At 36.0% G+C, this 21,334-nt stretch overlaps 1 protein-coding gene across 1 annotated transcript; it reads left to right on the top strand.

Moving 5' to 3' along the window:
• The first annotated feature begins 2,394 nt into the window (after window positions 1–2,394).
• IntS9 (integrator complex subunit 9) lies at window positions 2,395–19,629 on the top strand. Its single transcript, XM_069822009.1, has 8 exons — window positions 2,395–2,580; window positions 2,747–2,938; window positions 3,524–3,726; window positions 9,340–9,517; window positions 11,439–12,126; window positions 14,284–14,675; window positions 14,954–15,154; window positions 19,452–19,629. The coding sequence occupies exons 1-8, from the start codon at window positions 2,545–2,547 to the stop codon at window positions 19,569–19,571; spliced, it is 2,010 nt and encodes a 669-aa protein (XP_069678110.1). The 5' UTR covers window positions 2,395–2,544; the 3' UTR covers window positions 19,572–19,629.
• The last annotated feature ends 1,705 nt before the right edge of the window (window positions 19,630–21,334 follow it).

The raw sequence follows: 21,334 nt of genomic DNA, 5'->3' as shown, positions 1-21,334 counted from the left end.
ATCGGTCCCTATCCTGAACAAGATTAATCCAGTCCCTACCATCATATCCCACCTCCCTCAAATCCATTTTAATATTATCCTCCCATCTACGTCTTGGCCTCCCCAAAGGTCTTTTTCCCTCCGGCCTCCCAACTAACACTCTATATGCATTTCTGAATTTGCCCATATGTGCTACATGCCCTGATTATTAATCTATTAAAAACAAGAAATGGTTAAGAACATGAAATGAAAATTTAAACAATCAAAGAAAAAACGGATTTATAAATTGTTTATTACAAACAAAAGATCAACATAAATACTACATACAACACAACAAATTGAGAGTCGAAGTCAGAAAATTAAGAAGAAATATCCGACAAAATGACTGGGATAAATTTGTAAAATTTCTAGAACATGTTATTACAGGTCCACAGAGAAGAGGTTTTAAAAATAATAAAAAAGCTACAGTTAGAAACAAATCATCAGATAACTACTGAAGCTTTCCTGGCGACGTGATAATTCGAAATTTTCTCGGGCTTCCAGCCAGGTCATAAGTTGGTGATCCACCGACGTTTCGAGGATGTTCATCTTCCTCATCTTCAGGGTTAAGTGATATCTGAGGGTACCTAGCTCCTCGGCTGACTCCCTCTGGCACTATTAATTAAGGAGCTAGGTACCCTCAGATATCACTTAACCCTGAAGATGAGGAAGATGAACATCCTCGAAACGTCGGTGAATCACCAACTTATGACCTGGCTGGAAGCCCGAGAAAATTTCGAAAATCATCAGATATAAACAATAGTAATTTATAGTGTAGGAGACTCAAATTAGATTTTATCTGTGAATGGAAAGTTTAGCATCCAAGGTGCAATACAGTATTTAATTCATTACTGATATCTAAATTTAATTTTAAATTAAAGGCCTTTCTTTGTACTGTGTTGCTTGTGAAGAAGTTACAAATGAATGAATGTATAGACTTCATTGTTGTTAAGGTGTTGGTTGTCATGGAGAGAGTGATTTAAAACATTTTACTTCAGTGCTTCAGTTACTTCACTACTGTGAATAGAGTCATTGTTTAGGTTGCTAAGGATGGTGAAATAAAGACAGTTTAGATATCAGTCACGCATAAATTTAATTTTACGAAACACTATGCTATAGTCCCAAAATTAAACATTAATAAACAATTGAATGATAATATACCAATGGCGTATGCAGAATTTTGTCAAGGGAGGGGTTCATTATTAAATGTTTACAATTCACAGTTTAAATTTTGTGTATTATTATTATTATTATTATTATTATTATTATTATTATTATCATCATCATCATCATCACCAGTCATCATCAGTTGAGTTTTCACAGGGGGATATGAAACTAGTTCCAGGAAGAACATTCACGACATCATCACGATGTGAAGAAACATTTGCCATTGTGAAATTTTGACTAACCTCGTGAGAATCACCATGCGACTTTTTGCTAAAAAAGATTGTAAAACTGAGCTTTGTGGTCGCTTAGACATAAATCATAGAATCCAGAGCGATAATGTGAAGTTTATATTAAAAATATGAACTGTCAAATGCACAAAACGTTAAACGAACATTTCACAATAAAGTCAGAACTAAAACTAATGAACAGGTGAATATCGCTCTTAAAATTAATTTAAAATAGGTAATGCACAATATTTAAAATCTGCACTGCAGAACTGTCAAAACAACCTTTTCAATATGTTTTGCAAGTTAAATTTCATATTGTGTCGGCTTCATTTTATTACAGGTCGGTACTAGGCGGTAGGTCTCTCTATAATAAAGATAGCATCAAGCACAGAAATTATATTGTAGAAGGACTACACCTTATGTCGATGTAGATTTTGTTACTCTGACAGTGAAAAATTAGAGAAGGGAAAACGATTATGGATAAAAAAAAAAAGATACTCAAATCTAAATATGTCATTTTTCAAAAAGTTCAAGGGGGAGTTCAAATTCGGTAACTCCCTCCCCTTTGCGTACGCCCCTGTAATATACAGCAACATCTCTTTTCGTCATTGCCTTTATACCGTGTTCCAGAAAACAATGTTTTCATGCTTAAAGTGTACATATTTGTTAAAATTACCAAGGAACACACCTAATTGTTTATAAACACCACATGTCTGTAATACTTATACCAGCTATAACCCACATTTTGTAACGTCATACAAGCCGAACCAATAACATAATTTTGTAAAGAGCGGAATGGAATCGGGTAGTTCGGTAGTTCAGCACCTCACCACAGCTGCTGTCACTCAAAAATCACTGTGTTGGCGCCTCTGTGTGTGATTGGCGCTGTCCCGGCTGAACGCGACCATTGAAGCCGAACTGTCAAAGAAATTAGGCCGGAACTTTACGAAACCCCACGGATCAACCCGAATCGTGTTTGATATGCTTCTGCGGTGAATGTATTATTCGTTGCTTACGGTATTATTTATAGGTTAAGTTGTAGTGTTGATGCCGGTTTTTGATGACAATCGTCCAACTTGTCCAAGCTGTTGCATGAACTGCACTCCCTACCAAAGCTGTGTTTTGCAATTATATGATTCGTAAAAAAAAAAAAAAAGAGATGAAACTAGTAAGTAACAGTCGTAAGTAAAAGTAAAAAGTAGGAATATAGAAGTGGAAATAGTTGTGCCAGTATATCGTTTTGCCAGATAATGGTCTTTTCTTATCTCAGTATTTGAACCATTTCACGTTAGAAGCATTTACAAATTGGTGATGATTACTTTGGTTTGTTTCAGTATTGCCTTAGCAGTGATCCGAACAGGCCATGTTACGTTCTTCGATTTAAAGAAATAACGTTAATGTTAGACTGTGGATTGTCAACACAAACAGTACTCAATTTTTTACCCCTGCCCTTAGTTCCAAGTGCCAGATTAAATAATCTACCAGGATGGATGCCACGTGACGTGTCTGACCCACAATTGGAAGGAGTAAGTACCTTTTGGAGAAACTAGCGTACTGAAGTTCAGGTGATTGTATTGTATTTGTGGTCCAGGGAAAATATTCTTCCATTACGAAAATGCTGCTGTACTGTGGCTCACTGAAGTAGGTATATCGCCTTAAGGGTCCACCGCCCTAAGTATTAAACTTCATTTCCTTAAAAGAAAAATAGGCCTACCTTATAAATTCAACGATTTTCAATTTCTTTTTTAATCTACTGTTATGATTGTTATGCATGTAGATTTCGGTTATGGTAAAACGGGAAACAAGTCAAAGCTAGAAGCAAGAAATTTGTTGCTATTGTGCTATTCCATTGAACTTAACTTCTTTTTCAGGGCATAAATGTAATTCTAGATATAATTAGTTTAAGTAGGCCTAAATAATAATCGGGAGCTACAAACGATGAGACCTGCCTGTCCTACAGGTCTCAGAGACAAATCTCACCATGTGTAGGCTTGCCTCTTTAAGTGTCTGATACTACGGAGACAGTCTCACTTGAGACAGCGCAGGTTGGGAGACAGAAACAGGCCTCTAATATTGGATGCGTTTAAAAATTAATTTTACTTTCTCTACAGGAGTTAAAGGAATGTTGTGGTCGGGTGTTTGTTGACTCTGCTCCTGAATTTTTCCCACCTCAACCCAAAATAATCGACTTCTCCGAAGTAGACGTCATCCTTATTTCCAATTACTTGTGTATGCTGGCTCTACCCTTCATCACAGAAGGAACTGGATTTGCTGGTGTTGTATATGCTACAGAACCGACACTTCAGATAGGAAGGTAGGCCTGTAATTAGTTTTTAATGCCTTTTACCAGTGTCATAGTCGTAGAAATTATGAAAGGAAAACAGAATTTGAGTACCTACTTTCTTCCATATCTGCTTTTATGCAGAAAGTGAAGAATAATGACAGAGAAGAACAGATTCAGAATACAGATTTTCATTCTATGGTATGTTGTTTTCATTTCATTTTTTGTATTCTATATAGGTCTTACATCAGCATTGTACCTTTGAGATGTGGAATAATAAAAAAAAAATTCACAGAATTCATTGAATATTCTAGCATATATAGTAAGCAATTAACTCAGCTTAGTCTAAAAACATAGATAGGCCTAGCCCTAATTCATCAGTTGATTAGGATAGGGACCACAGTAAAGTATGCGAACTAGCCATAACAGCGAATAGGGATTATAAAGAATGGACACTGAGCGAATTTTCCTGTGTTTTGTTTCTCTGTGCGCAGCGTTTAGTCCCACTTTCAAGTGCTAGAGGTTAGTGTAATCGAGCATACGCTAAGATAATAATTGAGAATAGAATTAAGACACAGGATCCAAACATCACCTACCTTATTGCATAATCCAGTAACGTTTTGCTTCAAATAAATTCAAGTTAACAGCTTTTCCTTATTTCTCAGTGACAAACTAGTTGTAATAATAATATTTTATATTTCAGATATCATAAATTATATTATAAAATAATATAATACATTATAAAATTAAGTATCGAATTCGTTTAATATTTGTATATAATGTAATATAGGTATATGGTTTTCCATTTTCAGCGCTTTCAAATCATTACATATTTTAATTGTTGTTGGAGTCAATGTCTCAACTCTCATTATAAAGGAACTCCAGAATCTAGACATTACAGTTAATGACGGATTTATTATTTTATGGAACCAATTCATTTTATTTGAGTACATAATGTACCTAGATGTATTCATTATGTGTGTTATATTTCCGCTGTGTCGAGTGCTAGCTGGTGTGATGTCAGCGCCAACTCTAGGGAGAAAGCAGAATCTCATGCTTTAGCTGGCTTGAAGGTCATTGAAATCAGCCCGGCTACATCAAAGGTACCGACGCGAAGTGTCCATTCTTTATAATCCCTATTCGCTGGCCATAACAGCCAACAATCTGTGAAGGTGAGATTCACAATCAGACAGCTATCTCTTGCAACTAAACACTAAAGATGTCTGTTCGACTGTTCTCACGAGTTCATCTCTCCTTATCTTCATGGCAGGTTATTCCCGTAATGCTTAGCTTATTTCATCACTCCTGACTGGTGTTTATGTTATCCTGCAGGCATCAGCTTTTTTTGAGTACATGCCAAGAGAGAGGGAATGAGGGAAAAAGAGATAGAGAACACAACAAAGCTGCATGGCTGGTGAATCCACTTCCCCACAATTATCTGTAACAATCTGTAGTCTGTCTTTCACAGCACACAGTGACTCAGCTAAGAATAAGTGCAATTTATTATGTTGTGTTGTTTTGCAATTGTTACATATAGTCATTGCGTGAACGTGTACACATTTTGAACATGTACCTACCTATGAAAAAACAAATCATATGGCAGAACAAAGAGAAACTTTAGATATAAATTAATATGAGTATGTAAGTTTTAATCTGGCGAAAGACCTCCCATGGCTATTATATTATATATATTGTGGCATCCGTCTGGAATATTCTGGTCGCGTCGGGGAGTTTCACTCGCGTCTGGCGAGAAGAAAGGCATGGGGAAGCAGAACTCGGGATTCTGTAGGCGCTGTAGCACGGTATGGGGCGAGGGGAAGGAAAACTGCGGTCGCGGAGCGGAGAGAGCAGAAGTAAGGAAGCACCTAGAAGTGGATTGTTGTGGAGGCCCAGAGGCTTTGCAACGCAGAACATTCTAGACGATCGTGGTAAATAAATAACACTGTGAGTTGCCAACGAAAGTCAGTCAGCTGCGAGAGAGTTAGTTAGTCTTCAGTCAGCCTTCAAGTCTTGGACAGCAGCGAGGTGGACTGAGTTCGATGTGCAGTGAACTTGAGTGAGTCTGTAACTGTGGCAGCATCCAGGCAAGTGCGACGTATCCGGAGGCTTGGGTTCGATGTGTAGTGAACTGTATCTGGAAGGTTGGGTTCGATGAACAGTGAACTTGAGTGAGTGAGCTAGAAGAACTAGCCAAGGCGAACGAACTGTGATCTGAAAACTGACAGTTTTGTTTTGCACATAGTGCTTGTGAACATTAGTTGAAATTAGGAGTACATTGTTGTTGTTCTCAATAACACACGTGTATTGTCATTGTCGCTGTGTGGAGTGCAATAACGACTACTGTGTTGAGTGGAATACACATTGTTGACAGGTGTGTGGTTAAAGGTAGAAATAAAAGTCACATTGTTGTATAAAAGTTACAATATTTAAATGATCTTCTAGTGCATCCAAAGATTCTTGTTTTTCTTTATCCGTACAGCCAATTTGTGGTGATTGATGTAATCTACTATGTATAACTTTCTGAAACACTTTTGAGAACAATGTTAATCATGATAATGGAGCTGTGATTTGCAATAGTAAGTTTATTTTCTTTTTTATGTTGGTTTTACTATTGAGTATTCGAGTCCTTTTGGGAAAATGCCATAATGAATTAACATAAATTACATAAGTAGCTTAAAGGTAGAGAAATTATTTCAGAACAGGCATTGAGAAATAAATACACTTTGTATTTCATAATGTCCAAATTAATTTTTCTGCTCCAGTAGTGAGAATAAAATTGAGACATGGGAATTCAGTATTAAATACATCTATTAAAATAGCCAATTGCAGTGTTTTTCGCACAATCTTAAATAAGTTGTTGTTTAGTCAACTGTCCGAAGACAGGTCTGAACCTCACAAGTGATACCAACAAGGCACCACTTATGAGACAACTAGGCCAGGAGATAGTGGGGTAGGATGGCCAGTTCCCTTCTCCCTCCATTGTATACATTGCTGATTAGCTACATATATACCTTATTTTATTTCAAGGAGTGCAGTTCGGTGGCTCCTTTGAACACCCACTTACAGATTTATGACTTCCTACACAAACAACTCTGACAATTCCATCCTGTCCCCTCGTTCCAACATTGCACAGTTGCCACAATCCTGGTGACCTTCGAAATTATGCAGTTAAACTGACGGGATTCTTGAAATTCGGAAAGGATGCGGCAACTCTGCCTCCACGTGGATTTGACGGGCACCTGTCAATTCTTCTGAACGAGGGTTGTGATTGGTTACTAACAAAAGAAGACAAGATTTCCGTCACAGTAAGGAAGACATTTATTTATGACAATCAATTAGTAGGGGGCAGTAGAAGGTCTGTCGGCAAAGTTCTTTCTATGAAACTGCACTCCATGAAAAAAAATAAAGTATACATTAATCAGACTTCATATGCATACAAACATTTGTTCTTCCTCTGACACATATCGACAACTAAGATATACTGCCTGATAATAGATGTACATACTGTACAGGACTGTAACTGTGTCCGCGGTCTTGTTGGTGAGGAAAAGGTTTTCTGAGGGAAGCGAAGAGGGAGGGGGGAGTTGAGCTTATTGGTAAACGTACTATTATGCGTGCAAGAAACATTTCCTCTTACCTTGTCTTCGCCTAGGCTTGCAGTGGGATGCAGACGGAGTCGCGTTTCACTCGGATTCTTCAGAAGATGAACTGCCATTTTCACTATCGCTGCCCCCGGCTTCACTATCACTATCAGTGTTCAAGTTGATTGATATTTGGTCAATTACATCTGGAACTACTCCGTCCTTTTCCCAGTATTCTGCTTCTAAATTGGCGACGTGGTGGCAGAAACGTGCCCAATCTTGTCGTGTTACCTCCTGTATTGCGTTCTTCGTAGTTTCGCGCAGCTTTGTTAAAGACAAATCTCCTGTAACATTCGTGTCCCTTACAATTCTCTTGATTTTCGACCATGCGAGTTCGATGGCATTTAGATCACACATATATGGAGGAAGACGTATCACAACATGTTATCTATTCTGTATGTCTTCTCCTTTGGTTTCAGTGGAAGAATCAGTTTATAAAGGTCGTTCTTACGCATTGTCTCATTGCACTCGACTCCTTTCTTTCTCAGCCACTCTATCATGTCCCCTTTGAGGGCATAGGGTGATGGCGCTTTATCAACCTGAATACAATGGTATGGTGCATTGTCTAAAACGACAACAGAATTTGGCTGAAGATTTGGCATAAGTTGATTAACTACCCACTTTTGAAAATTGCCGCTATTCATTTGCCCATGGTAGTCTCCTGTTGTAGAGCCAGCTTTGTATATTAGTTCTGCACCGGCAAGAAAACCACTTGCGCCTCCGGCATGTAGTATTATCAGTCTGTTCCCCGAATTCATATTGTCCTGAACTCCCATTACGTCATCACTTTGCCAACATCTTCGGTGAGTTAGATTGCTATCGACCCACGTCTCGTCTACGTACACAATTTCACGTCCTTCTTCTCGATACTTCTTCATTTTACGCAGATAGTTTGCCCTCCAATCTATAATATCCGGTCTTTCTACCAAGATTTTTCGTTTTGACTGGCATTTCCTCCATCTAAACCCCATGCTTTTCACGACTCTGTTTAGTGATTTTCTGCCCCAAGGAAAATTGATTTTTTCTTTAATTACCGTCAAAAGTTTAGGTATTGTCGGCACTCTCTTTTCTTGAATATAAAAGTCTTGTATTGTATTTCTTATAACACACTTGTCGAAGTCGTCTACATGCAGTATATTACGAGATATTATTCGTCTCTTCTTTCCTGGCGATTTCAGGAGTCTATCCGGACTGTTTTCTTTTCTTATCTTATGTTCCTTCCTAATCTTCTTTATTGTACTATACCCTACTCCAGTGTATTCGGCCGCTCTTTCAGTTGATTTATTTAAAGGAATCCTCAAATGTTTTTGCACTCTTTCCTCATCGCACTTCTCTATGATGTTAGCTATTATTTCTCTTGCTTCACTATGAATAGTTGTGTTTGCCTTTCTATTAGCCATACTAAACGAAAGTGTTTAAGACTATCGTTCTTGCTAATATCACTGCTCTATAATCTCGCACTATTATTCCTATACTATAGCTATACACATCCTATACTATTTTATCACTACACTACACTATACTAATCCTATACTAGATATACGCACTACACTGAATTACACAGATTTACTGTAATTACTGTATAAGGAAGTTCTGAATTGAACAATGTAAAGAATACTGTAAACTCAAGTTGACTGCACTCTCGCAATATATATTCAGAACTGGTAGTTGTCTGTCAATGTCATAGAAAGGCCACCCCCATCCCGAACCTTTAGTACCTACCCTCTTCCCCGCGGTTGCGGCAGACCCCTCTCACACGGACACAGTTACTAGTCCTCCACAGTATCAGCTAGAATCTCAATCAGAAGCAAATACTTAAGTTGTGATATTTATATAAGAGTTATTAAAGGAATTTGAATGTTCTATTTTATGAGATTGATTTTAATAAAATAAATATTTTCATTCTTTGTATATCTACTGGTTTAATTTTTAATATTATCCTAAATAGTTTTATTTTATTGTATGAATTTGTACTTTTTTCTATTTAAATGCATTCTTTTTGCAGACTTTTCTTAGAAGAGCTTGTCCAGCACATAGAACAGACTCCAAAGGCTACACTAGCGAGTCATTGGAAAGAACACCTTCATGTTCTGCCACCACCCTTGTGTGACAGTCAAAAACCTCGTAGTTGGAAGCATATATACAATATGAGAGCTGTAAACAGTAGTCTTTCCAGAATTCAGGTAATCTTACACAGTTTTAAATGGTACAACCTATTCATAACAGGACGTTTTGTCTGTAGCATACATTGCCCAGTGGGACATTTTGTCCAACTGGCTTCGTCCATAGCTCATATTATGAAGGATCGATGGAGCGAAGAAAAATTCTCTCTGGCACCGGGATTCGAACCCGATTTTTCAGCTCTGTGTGCTGATGCTCTATCCACCAAGCCACACCGGATTCCATTTCTGATGCCGGATTGAATCCTCTCAGTTTAAGCTCCACCTCTTAGTTTCCCTTTAGTGGCCAACCCTCATGCACTGTCTCACAGATGTGTGACAGTGGTACAATATCCAACACACTAATGTGCAGAGATGCACTCATTAGAAGTGACTAAGTGGCCGGGATCCGATGGAATGGGCGCCATCTTAAATCACTAAGTGATTATATACGCATATCATGTTATTGAGATATGCCGAAGTACGTATGATATTTCCGTGCAGGAATTCTGCGTTATCATATGAGCTGAAAACCTGGGTTCGAATCCCGGTGAAGATGAACAGAACATGAATGAACAAACCATTATTCAACTTCTTGGTGACCACATATAGGTGCGTCTATCTTGCAATAGAAAATATACTCAAAATAAAGGAATGTTTAGGTCTATCTGAGAGGTATATGCAACTCCATAACCTAAGAATTTATAAAACGAGAAAAGTGGACATATAATACCAGCACCTGCTCTATTTTGGTTGGACAGTAGGTATTCATAAAAAAAATATGAAGCCATTCTTTGTTCGGGAATCTGCTATGAATGCTTTCCAATTTTAGGATATCTTTTGGAGTGTTACTCTTCTTGTATCTTCAACCAGGTCCAAGTAAAGGTACGGTCACACATCGCTACTTTTGCAGTGCAAATTTTGTACTGCAGGTGCAAAAGTTGCATGTTGTGTTCACACGTAAGCCAAAAGTAGCGTGCTGCATGCTACTTTTCGTGCTGCGCAACCCGAGTGCTGCAAAAGTTGCAACTGGAGGTTGCGAGTCTGTTCACACACAAGGCACTACTTTTGCAGCCGCAGTCATGCTGCAGGTTTCCATCTCCGTGTTGACTTCTCAATATACATTTTGTGGTTATGTTTGCATTATTAAGAAACTCATGTGAAAGCTTCCTTATCTATTATTTGTTTTTCTGTCGTATCTAGTATTCAGAAATTGAAATTATTTTTACTATAAAGGTTTTAAAAACGCCTATATACTGAAACGATAACCAACAGTATATTCACGTAATCAATGTTGGCAACCCTCCTGTTTGGAACTACGCTACGGAAAATTTAAAAAATGAATTATATCGTCAGAAATTATGCTCAGACTGTGTTGTGTATTTAATAACTATTACAAATAATTTATTTTCATCACATTTAACATTAAAATATATCCAAACAATAAAAGTATCATTGCCACATTTGGGTGGCAACACTGGTTGCAACCGCAGCAAAAGTTTCAACAAAACCGATATCAAAAATGCTGCGGCTGCAACCCTGAGAACCCTGTTCACATGTCGCTACTTTTAAGCTGCGCGCAGCATGGAAAAGTAGCGGGCAGCAGGTTCGGCAGCCGCTACTTTTTGGGTTGCACCGTTGTTCACACGTCACAGTACAAGAGTTGTGCAGTTTTTTGTACTGCAGCACTGCAAAAGTAGCGACGTGTGACCGTACCTTAATACTCTATATTGCTATTGCTTGTGTAGGGTTAATTTTATGAAGCATAAAGCTTGTGCTAGGTATTGGCACATGGAATTTATTTCATGTTTCCAAGTGACTGTCATGTAGTACTTTATTAAGAACACACTCTAAGCTCCTCTCTCCCATCCTTTTAAATCTCACTTATATACATTAAGGTGTGCATTGTGTTGTGTCTGCAAGTTATTTTGTGCTCTGCTTCCAGATGGTCGGCTACAATGAGAAGCTGGATGTATATGGTGCTGTGGGTGTAATGGCAGTGAGCTCTGGCTACTGTTTGGGTTCCAGCAACTGGGTCATCTCTTCACACTATGAGAAGATCACCTATGTTAGTGGATCCTCCACACTGACAACACATCCTCGACCGATGGATCAAACTGCCCTCAAGAATGCCAATGTCTTAATTCTGACAGGTCTCACTCAAACTCCAACTGCAAATCCTGATTCAATGTTGGGAGAGTTATGTATGACAGTAGCCACAACACTGAGGTGTGGTGGTAGTGTTCTCATTCCGTGCTATCCCTCTGGAGTGGTATATGATTTATTTGAATGCCTCTCAAGTCATCTGGATAACTCAGGGATGACAACAGTCCCCATGTTCTTTATATCTCCTGTCGCAGACACTTCTCTGGCATATTCAAATATCCTGGCAGAGTGGTTGTCGACAGCAAAACAGAACAAAGTGTACTTGCCTGAAGAACCATTTCCTCATGCCTTTTTAGTACGCAATGGTCGTCTGAAACACTTCAAGCATATCTACACTGAAGGATTCAGCACAGACTATCGTCAGCCGTGTGTAGTTTTCTGTGGACATCCTAGTCTTCGGTTTGGAGATGCTGTCCATTTTGTAGAGCTCTGGGGTTCCAGTGCACTCAATACAGTTGTGTTCACAGGTGAGTGAAATGAAATTATACCAAATTACATATATTTATGAAATGATACACTTTTGTAAGCAGTTTTTAGTTAGGTTTCTTTTGACATATCGCCATATTGGTCACTTTTCCAGTTATTCCATTATCACAAACTGGAGTTCTGTATAGATGGAATAGAGCATTATTTTGTTTCTTAAGCTGTATACCATAAACTGGACTCTGTGATCAGTTCACGTCTTCTCTTCTTCCAATGATGATCTCAAAACTCAAGGGTGTTAGAATAGAGAAGTGTAGAGCAGTCATAGAATTTTTGTCAATTTAGAATGCAGAAAAAATGCCACGATGTTGTACATAATATGTATATTATATTACATGTTGTTGTTGTTTTCTAATGCCAGGCATTTGACAATAAAGTGATTTGACCTCTTGCACTCCAATATTTTTCAAAGATATTATCATGGGCAGCCACTGAAGCACAGATTTTGAGGTGTTCCGAATCCATTTCTTGGTTTGAGTTGCACAATGGGCAGTTAGGGGACTGATATATATTATATTATATGGATTTTATACAAAGCAAAGTTTCTGAAGAAAACACTGCTTCATTTCAATTGTAATTTTTTTAAATTATTTATATTATACCGGATGATTTAAGGGTAATAGAGGTGATCAAAATGAACAATTTCCATATAGAAACCCTCATCCAGAAATGATCCGTTTGATAGTTACAAGCCTTAATATATGTTGTCAGTGTAGCCAGCTAGCTTCGAACTCAAGACCATCTTTCCGAAGTTTGGTTACAGACTACCTTTTCCTGCAAATGTTGTTGAATTCTCATAAACATAGTATGGGGCTAGCTGACATTGTGTATTTTATTTTGACTTTTCAATTGCCCTTTCATAAATGAAATGCATATCAGCGAGTTCTGTGTGAATCTTCCCGTGACAACAAGAAACCAAAATAATTATTGTCTGTACCTAATGCTTGGAACACAGGCTCAGGGGATGCATCAATGTAGGAGGATGCCACTTTGAGCAATTGTTATAAGATTTTTTTTTTTTCAATAAGTTGCTTAATAGTATCACTTGTACTATGAGCTTGTTTGTTAGTAATAAAGTAGCGTAACTCTGAAACTAAGCAATTCCAGAATCTTGTTTATATGAAAGCTTTTTTAATGTTTTGTTAGGAATACATCCCCAAAATATTTGACACCAGTTTGCATACACCCTCTATATTACATCACCAGAAATGAAGAAATCCAATCTACACTTCTTCTGTATTGTTGCTATTACTTTTTCTATTGAATTTAGTATTTTATAAACAAGTTAGTACAAATTATACAGGTATTATTAATTTAATAACTATAAAGATCTGAATTCTGTATTTCGTTGTTTAAACTGAAAGTAGCTTAATCCTCGACACTTACCTGGGGTCTTTTCTGACCCCACACCATCTTTTATTTTGATATCTACATCCATATACTCCAAAACGTTCCAGTAACTAGATATGCTGTCCTTGGTTATTTTAGTTTTCTTTACAATTAAAATGATTATTTCATAATTATATATTGATTTTTTTTCGTGGATGGTCCCAGCTATAGAACACGTCTTTATTTTCTAGTTAGAATTATTTTGCAGTGTTAGTGTTTTGTTGTAAGCGAAGTAAACGTGTTCTTTGAAAAGTAACAAATGAAACAAATATAGCATAATCTGCCATGTAGGCTATGGGTAAAATGTTGTAGGTTCAAGAGTAATTATTTGTATTTGTAAAATTAGTTTCTTGTTCTTTCTACTGCAGCAAGCGATGAGATTTAATTAATTGTCTAAACATAATAATCAACACTTGATGCAATAACAATTTCCTTTTTATGTTTTATTTCAAGGAGACTGAATGTGTTCTCTGATGACTGAAAAAAATAAGAACACAGATACAGAATAGTTTGCCATTAAACTAATTAATTGTTTAAACATAGTGAGTAAATCTAGGTGCAATTTGCTTATACTGTATGTAAAAATCCAGAAAGCTGTAAAATATCATAATTATTAACAACAAATATTCCTAGGATCAAAAAAAAAAAACATAAGTAGCATGAAATTCTAGAGCAGCGAAGCTTCGAGGGTTAATGAAGACAATGACACAAGACATAATATGTATAATTGTAACAGCATATTTTTTTTTCAGAGCCAGATTTTCCTTATCTCGAAGCATTGGCCCCATTTCAACCTCTGGCGATGAAAGCAGTGCATTGCCCTATTGATACCAGTCTCAACTTCACACAAGCAAACAAGCTAATACGAGATCTCAAACCTGGAACACTGGTTTTGCCAGAGTCCTACACACAACCTCCTGTTACTGCTCCACATCGCATTGACTTGGTTGTGGAAACAGACAGACCTGTTATTTCATTCAAACGTGACGAAGTCCTAACATTGCCACTTAAGAGAAAGCAAGGAAGAGTGGAGCTGAGTCCAGAACTGGCAGAATTTCTGCTGCCTAATGAAGTGCGAACTGGTATCTCTCTGTCAACACTGACTGGAGGACTTCAAGTTAAAGACAACAAACACATTCTGAAGGTGAAGTTCTGTGTTTAACAAAAGTACATAGAACTTTATTTAAGTATTTTATTGAGTAAAAGTAATTATTGTATGTGTACTGACATTTACTGAATTAAGATAATATGTTTTGCTTTGAACTGACTTTCCACTGAAATAATTTTTCAAAGCTGTTAATGCAGTTTATGTTGGATCTGTTTAATTTCTTATAAATAAGTTAATGATATTTAGGAATAACAAACTCAAGAAAATGTAAAACGAGGGTTGCTCAAGAATAATACAACTTTTATTTGGTGCAGGTTTTGGAGGAAGGAGAATCAAAACCTATAACATCCGTGGGTAAGAAAAGAATTCGTGTTGTGGAAGATATCCTCAACAAGAAACCTACCAATTATACTTGGGGATCACTGGATATTGACGAATTTATTCAGAAAATAACTCAGGAAGGGATTACTGACGCCAAGGTGGAACAAGTTGCCAGTGGATACATCATTCATCTGGTAATTAGTGAAGAAATTTATAGGTTGAGCAAAAGTCACTTCTCATTATTTTCCAAATTGTTTTCCTTCTGTGTTGATACATTGTTGACGCCAACCTTGGACACTTAAACATACTTTTCTGCACAGTATCTGATTCGAATCTGTTTCAAGTTCTCAACTCTTTTTGGCTCCTCTTGTTTATCATTCATTTATCATCATCATCCACTCATGTTCTCTTCATGTAGAGAGTCAATGATTGATCTACCTCCATATATCGTCGGTGAAGAAACAATACCGCGTAACTGACTTTTTGACGATTTTTTGTTTTTTGGTGCATTGGCATCCCTGACACTGCGAGCACCATTTGACAGCGCGGGAAAGTGTAATTTCACCATGTAAATGTGAGAAAAAGGAGTTGAAACAATATCGCATATCTGAATTCCTGAAAATATTACTGAAATTCCGCGTAACTACACTGCATGCAATACCGCCTAACTGCATTCAGGGTACATTTGTTGGAAATACCGCGTAACTGAATAAGAAAAATTTCAACACGGAAGAATAAAAGAATGCTGTAGGCTATTTTATGGACAAAGTGTGCGAGCTGTGTACCTCCAATTAAATATCTTCTTACAGTAATGTGTACGGCGGAAAATAGTTTAATATAACCAAACTGAATTAAAGGAGTTTTACATTTCTTTCAGTAACAAATTGAAATGTAATACATGCTCATTTAATATGGATGAGTTGATATGGGTCATCGAAGGAAAAGACTGAATTTAATATTTCTCAACAATGCTACGGAAACACGCACGTCAATATGTGTGCTGCAAAGCATCGTTTTTCCCGACAATTCGAGCTGTATGCACTTATCTGACACATCAATACTTCTGTACTATTAGTTACTGAGTTTCGTTGTAATAAGTGTACACAATATTCTGTGAAAACTGCAAGAAAGGGAGAGCCTACGTTGGGTATAAAAGGCTGAAAACTGGAAAAGTAACGCATGACACATACAGGGATGCAAGGAAACTAGGGGCATCGTGTAATTCCAAAATGTGTCAAAAATAAAAATTCAGACAATGCAATGTAATTGGGAATGCTGAAAGAAAAGAGATTTTTTTATATATCTTGGAATAAAATGACCTGGGATCAGAAAAAACAATACGTGAACGGTCGTGTGGATGTAATCCCGACAAAACGTCCTGGAAAGAATACTAGTGAGTCAAGAAGAAAGGTACTTTGTTGTATCATTTCCATGTGGGCAATGAAAAGTTTCAAGTGTGCAAGAAACTGTTCTTGAATACTCTTGCAATAAAAGATTGGAGTATCAGGTATTGGTTAGAAAATTCAAAGCATGGGTTGTCCTCTTTTTCTACTGTTTTCCACACTCATGCCAAAAAGGACAAAAAGGAAGAATGTACATAATTTCTCTGGACATTTTTTGATAGTCTCCCTAAACTACCTTCCCATTATTGTCGACAGTCATCAAGCAAACTTTATTTAGAGCCCATAGTTCATTCCAAAATTCAGTACATGATTTGTATAAACAGAGATGTGCACATGAAAATACTGACTCTCTGAGCAGAGATATTTCAACCTGCTTTTCCAGGAAAGTAACATCAGCATTTATAGCCCGAAGAAAGATCAATGTGACATCTGTTGTAGTTACAAAACCGGGAAAAAAAAGTGAAGATGTATGGCTGCAACATGATGGAAAGAAGAAGGAACCTCGAAAAGAAAAAGAAAAGGATAAAGAGGATGCTGAAATGGAATTGGGCAATGTATTCACCATGGATCTCCAGGCAGTCAAAATAGTTCATACATGCAGGCAAGTTCTGTGTATTATAAGACTAAGTTATGTGTGCATAACTTTACAATTTACAACTTGAAAAATCATGATGTCGTATGTTACTGGTTCGACGAAATGCAGGCAGAACTGGTGGCATTGGTTTTCGCCTGTTGTGTCATAGATGCATTGACTGACTGCATAAAAGAAAATCCTCTGCCAGTAATTTTGTACTCTGATGGATGTACATACCAAAATAGAAATGCAGTCATGTTTAATGCCCTCCTTGGTCTAGCAATTTCTGTGTTGATTACCCAAAAATATCTAGAGAAGGGTCGCACTCAGATGGAGTGTGACTCAGTTCACAGTGCAATTGAATGCAAGTTAAAATGTTTCAATAACAAGAGAAGCAAGAAAGAAACCCACACCTTACTATGTTAAGCATTTAGATTATTCTTTCTTCAGAAATTATGCTGACAAAATATTTTGGATTTATTATTCAATTCGCCCAGGAAGAGGAACTAATGAACCCACTGTAACTGATCCGAGGGCAATACAATGTCGTCCTGATGGTACAATTTTTTTTTTTTTTTCAAGTTTCGTTTCACTTTAGACTGGAAAGTAATGCCAAGGCGTCCCAGAAAACAAAGTACCTAAGTGACTACAAAAAATTATATTCTCAACCACTGAGAATAAAAAAAGTCAAATTGAAATCACTTGCAGCAACTAAAAAGTGTTTTGCCAAAGTACTGTCATGCATTCTATGATAACATTGGTTATGTGTAATTTTGTTTATAAGTAAGGTGTATTTCCTTATGTCATAAATGACAATCTTAAAAGCAACACTATAATTCATTAACACGTCTCATAAAATAATAAACATAATTATAATTACATCATATTGATCTTTTTCAAGGTGATTGTTTTACAGGAAACCTCTCCAAATATTGTTTAACAATTACAATATTTTTCTGTAAAAAACTTAAGTAATATCAAAAATAAAATTAAGAGTACCAAAACATTGCTTACTTCTTTTAATTATAACACTTCTTCACTTTAAAAATGTTCTATCATTGAAAATTAAGTGAAAACTAATTTAGTGCAATACCACGTAACTAACATAAATAACTTAAAATTGGAATATAATTTCATTTTCGGATACCGTACACATTTCTAGCATTATTTACTAATGCCATGCCGAATTTCACATTGCGGAAGTGATTATTTTTTTTTAAATTACGTTTTTTGTTTGCCCTGTAAAATTTGCATTTTGTTACTTACACAGTATTGTTTCTTCACCGACGATATGTCTCTTCTCTCAATATTATCATTGTGATTGATTTTTAAACCAAATTCCTCTACTGTATGTTTCCAGTTTTTTTTTTTAATTTTGGTCTACATCATTCTTACTGGATCCCCATAACATTATATTATTTGCATAAGTGAAAGACTTTAGGCTTGGTTTATTTCTCTTGCCTACTACCGTATTTATAATCTCATTCATCATTTTATTTTAATTTTTTTTTTTACTGATGATAGGTAGGCCTACTTGACTGTTCGTCATTCACTCATATCAAGCCAGTTTAACTCGTCGTAACACGGAAACTAGTAAAGATTTTGAATAGCAACCACTTTTAAAACTAATTTTCATTCTTTCTAAATATTTCTCTCAACTTCGACTCCCTATCCAAAGTGAAAAATAAAAAAGTTTTCCGCTTACCAACTTTTGAGGATGTCAATTTCTATTTTGCACAGGTCACTTCGAAGTTAGTATTTTTATTTCTCACTTTCCAAAAAGAATTTTGATTTCGAATTTTTTTCTATGCTTTCCTTAGACATTTATTTATGAATCCTAAAAATTACAGCACAATTGATTGACTATCATAGGAGCTACGACGTAATTATGTTTAACGGTGTGGGAAATAGCAATCTCATCTACAGCTACTGACTACTCTCCACTGATAAGCTGCGGCAGCTTTCTTCCTCTTCTTTCTGCACCACATGCAATTCCGATACACTCCTTACCTGATACCCATTTCACCGAGTGCTCATGACCACTGAATTAAATGATTACATTCTCAGCACTAGTGACCTCTATGAGTCGTTCATAGTCAAGGTGTATAATGACAAGGTAAGGGCTCTTTCATTTGATAAAAAATATATATATGAATATTAATGTTTGAGAATTCTTTAAAAATTATAGGGATTCAGTGAATCCCCTATCACCATTTCACTAAAAATTATTATATTTGATTTGCGTAATTTTTGTACATTGACTTGTAGATATTGAATATTATCAAAATCTGACCAATTATTTAGGAGGAACACTGTATACAACAAACAAACAGGTGTAATGTCAATAACAATGTTGTCATTATCAGGGATGCTAAAAACGCGTATTTCCGTAAAAATTTCGAAATCGATTTTTTTTGTCTCACTACTATCTTATTATACTTACACTACATAGCCTATAAGGAGAGAGTAAAAATACGTAAAATTATTTATTATGTATACACATTTTTCTTTCAGCAAAATGAAGATACATTGATTCAAGTAGAAGACTCTTCAACACACATTTTCTGCGAAGGAGATGAACAACTGAGACTTCGACTGCGTAACATTCTTCTCCAGTGCCTCAATAAATTTTAAGATATTAATTTATTTGTATTTTTATCTCTTGTAAATAAATTATTTCTACTAACTTAAACCAGAAGTTATATATGACGTGTATGAGTAGGGTTTGCACTTATTTCCCATTATCCTACCTATATAATATCAAGCAATATAAATATACATTTTTAAAAACTCTTTCTTCATACACTTAAAATTAGGAAATGTCGACATATTTCAACTTCCTAAGAATTTCCAGTATGCCAAACAGCCTTCATGAGAGATTACTGTTACATTCAGTTTCCACAAATGACTAGACTCAGGTCCAGTAGGCATATGTGTTCTGACACTGTAATTACGATATTATCATTAGCCTAACTCTCATACTATCTTGGGGAAACTATAGGTTATATTTTTAATTAGTTGAGTAATGTCATTAATTTATTTCACTTGTTTTACTCATTTTGTTTATTGTAGTAATTGTACTTTATTTTATTCAGAATATGTAGAAAACCTACATAGTTATTTGATTTCAAAATAATCCAAGGTTTTACTGTATAAGTATTTTTCCACAAATAGTCAGTAAAATCACAATGAATTCATGAATTATTATGATATATCCCACAGTAAAGAAGCACCTACATTAAATATGAATGTGGCAGGTGACATTAAATTGTAAATTTAAAGAATAACAAATTTTGGCAACTGACACTTCGATATTAATTGCTATGTTATCGAGAGTCTGTTACATATTAATAATGTAGATAGCATAATATTTATTTGCTTATTAATTATTTATATGTAAATGGAACAGTAAGTTGAAATATTACATGATTATACAGGAAGTGGTTTACATAAGAAGTGTAAATAATGATCTGCTAAACGAGACAAAATCAAAAAAGATGATTAAAAACAGAAGAATAAAGGAAAAGAAGCTCTAGTTTCCCTCCATTGAACAACTGCGCCGACAGATGCCTTACTGGTTTGTCTTACATACTTTTCGAAAATATAGAAAGAAAGCATGTGTGTTACCGAAAGAAGTGTGTAAATAATCTTTCATTAACATTAAATTGAGAGAATGAAATTGTTAAAATTAATACCACTTTGCACTCTGGATTGTAACTGTTTTGCGTCTTTAACTTTTTACAGAGCCTACCTCTGTGGAGTAATGATTATCATGTCTCACTGTTAAACAAGTGGACTTTTGGTTCAAATCCTGGTTCTGATTTTTTCCTGGGTTTTCCCTCAACCAATTGAAGCGGAATTGCTGGATAACTTTCGCCATTGGACATTGGTTTCATTTCGTCATATTTTATTGACATATTATCATTACCATAGCCCGAGTTAAGTTTGTGATGCAGCGTGCTGTTTAAATACAAGAGTGTGACTGTTTGGCGACTCAGACTGCAGTGCTAGCCTTCGGGCCCCTCCTCCATATATATATATATATATATATATATATATATATAAATTTTGTATGGGTGACAAGAAATTGTTCCCTATTTCCTATGAAATTAGGTATTTTCCATACCGTAAATTGGGCTAAACTTGATCATAAAAAGAAAATTAAACCATGATATCAGATGCACCGAACATATTTTTAAAGTTAATTATTTTTTTCTTCATTTTTTTTTAGTATTTTCTGTCACTAACAGGGCTGATATAACTTTTTTCTTGTTTTATGAATTTATGGTAAAGTTTACTCCACTTTACAGACATACTTCCAGTTTCCACGCATAGGCCTAATTTTAACTTCTTATCCTATTTATACGATGTGTACCAGTAATTTACATACTCTTATT

This window comes from Periplaneta americana, chromosome 3 (assembly GCF_040183065.1).
Source record: "Periplaneta americana isolate PAMFEO1 chromosome 3, P.americana_PAMFEO1_priV1, whole genome shotgun sequence".
NCBI classification, from domain to species: Eukaryota; Metazoa; Arthropoda; class Insecta; order Blattodea; family Blattidae; genus Periplaneta; species Periplaneta americana.
The sequence above is the reverse complement of the archived record's forward strand: the minus strand, read 5'-3'. Positions and strand labels throughout refer to the sequence as shown.

Excerpts from the sequence above, each read along its gene's own strand:
- IntS9 (XM_069822009.1), top strand. The coding sequence starts at position 2,545 with ATGATTCGTAAAAAAAAAAAAAAAGAGATGAAACTA. Across the intron at positions 2,581-2,746 it reads AAAAAAAAGAGATGAAACTA|TATTGCCTTAGCAGTGATCC; the intron begins GTAAGTAACAGT and ends GGTTTGTTTCAG. Across the intron at positions 2,939-3,523 it reads CTGACCCACAATTGGAAGGA|GAGTTAAAGGAATGTTGTGG; the intron begins GTAAGTACCTTT and ends CTTTCTCTACAG.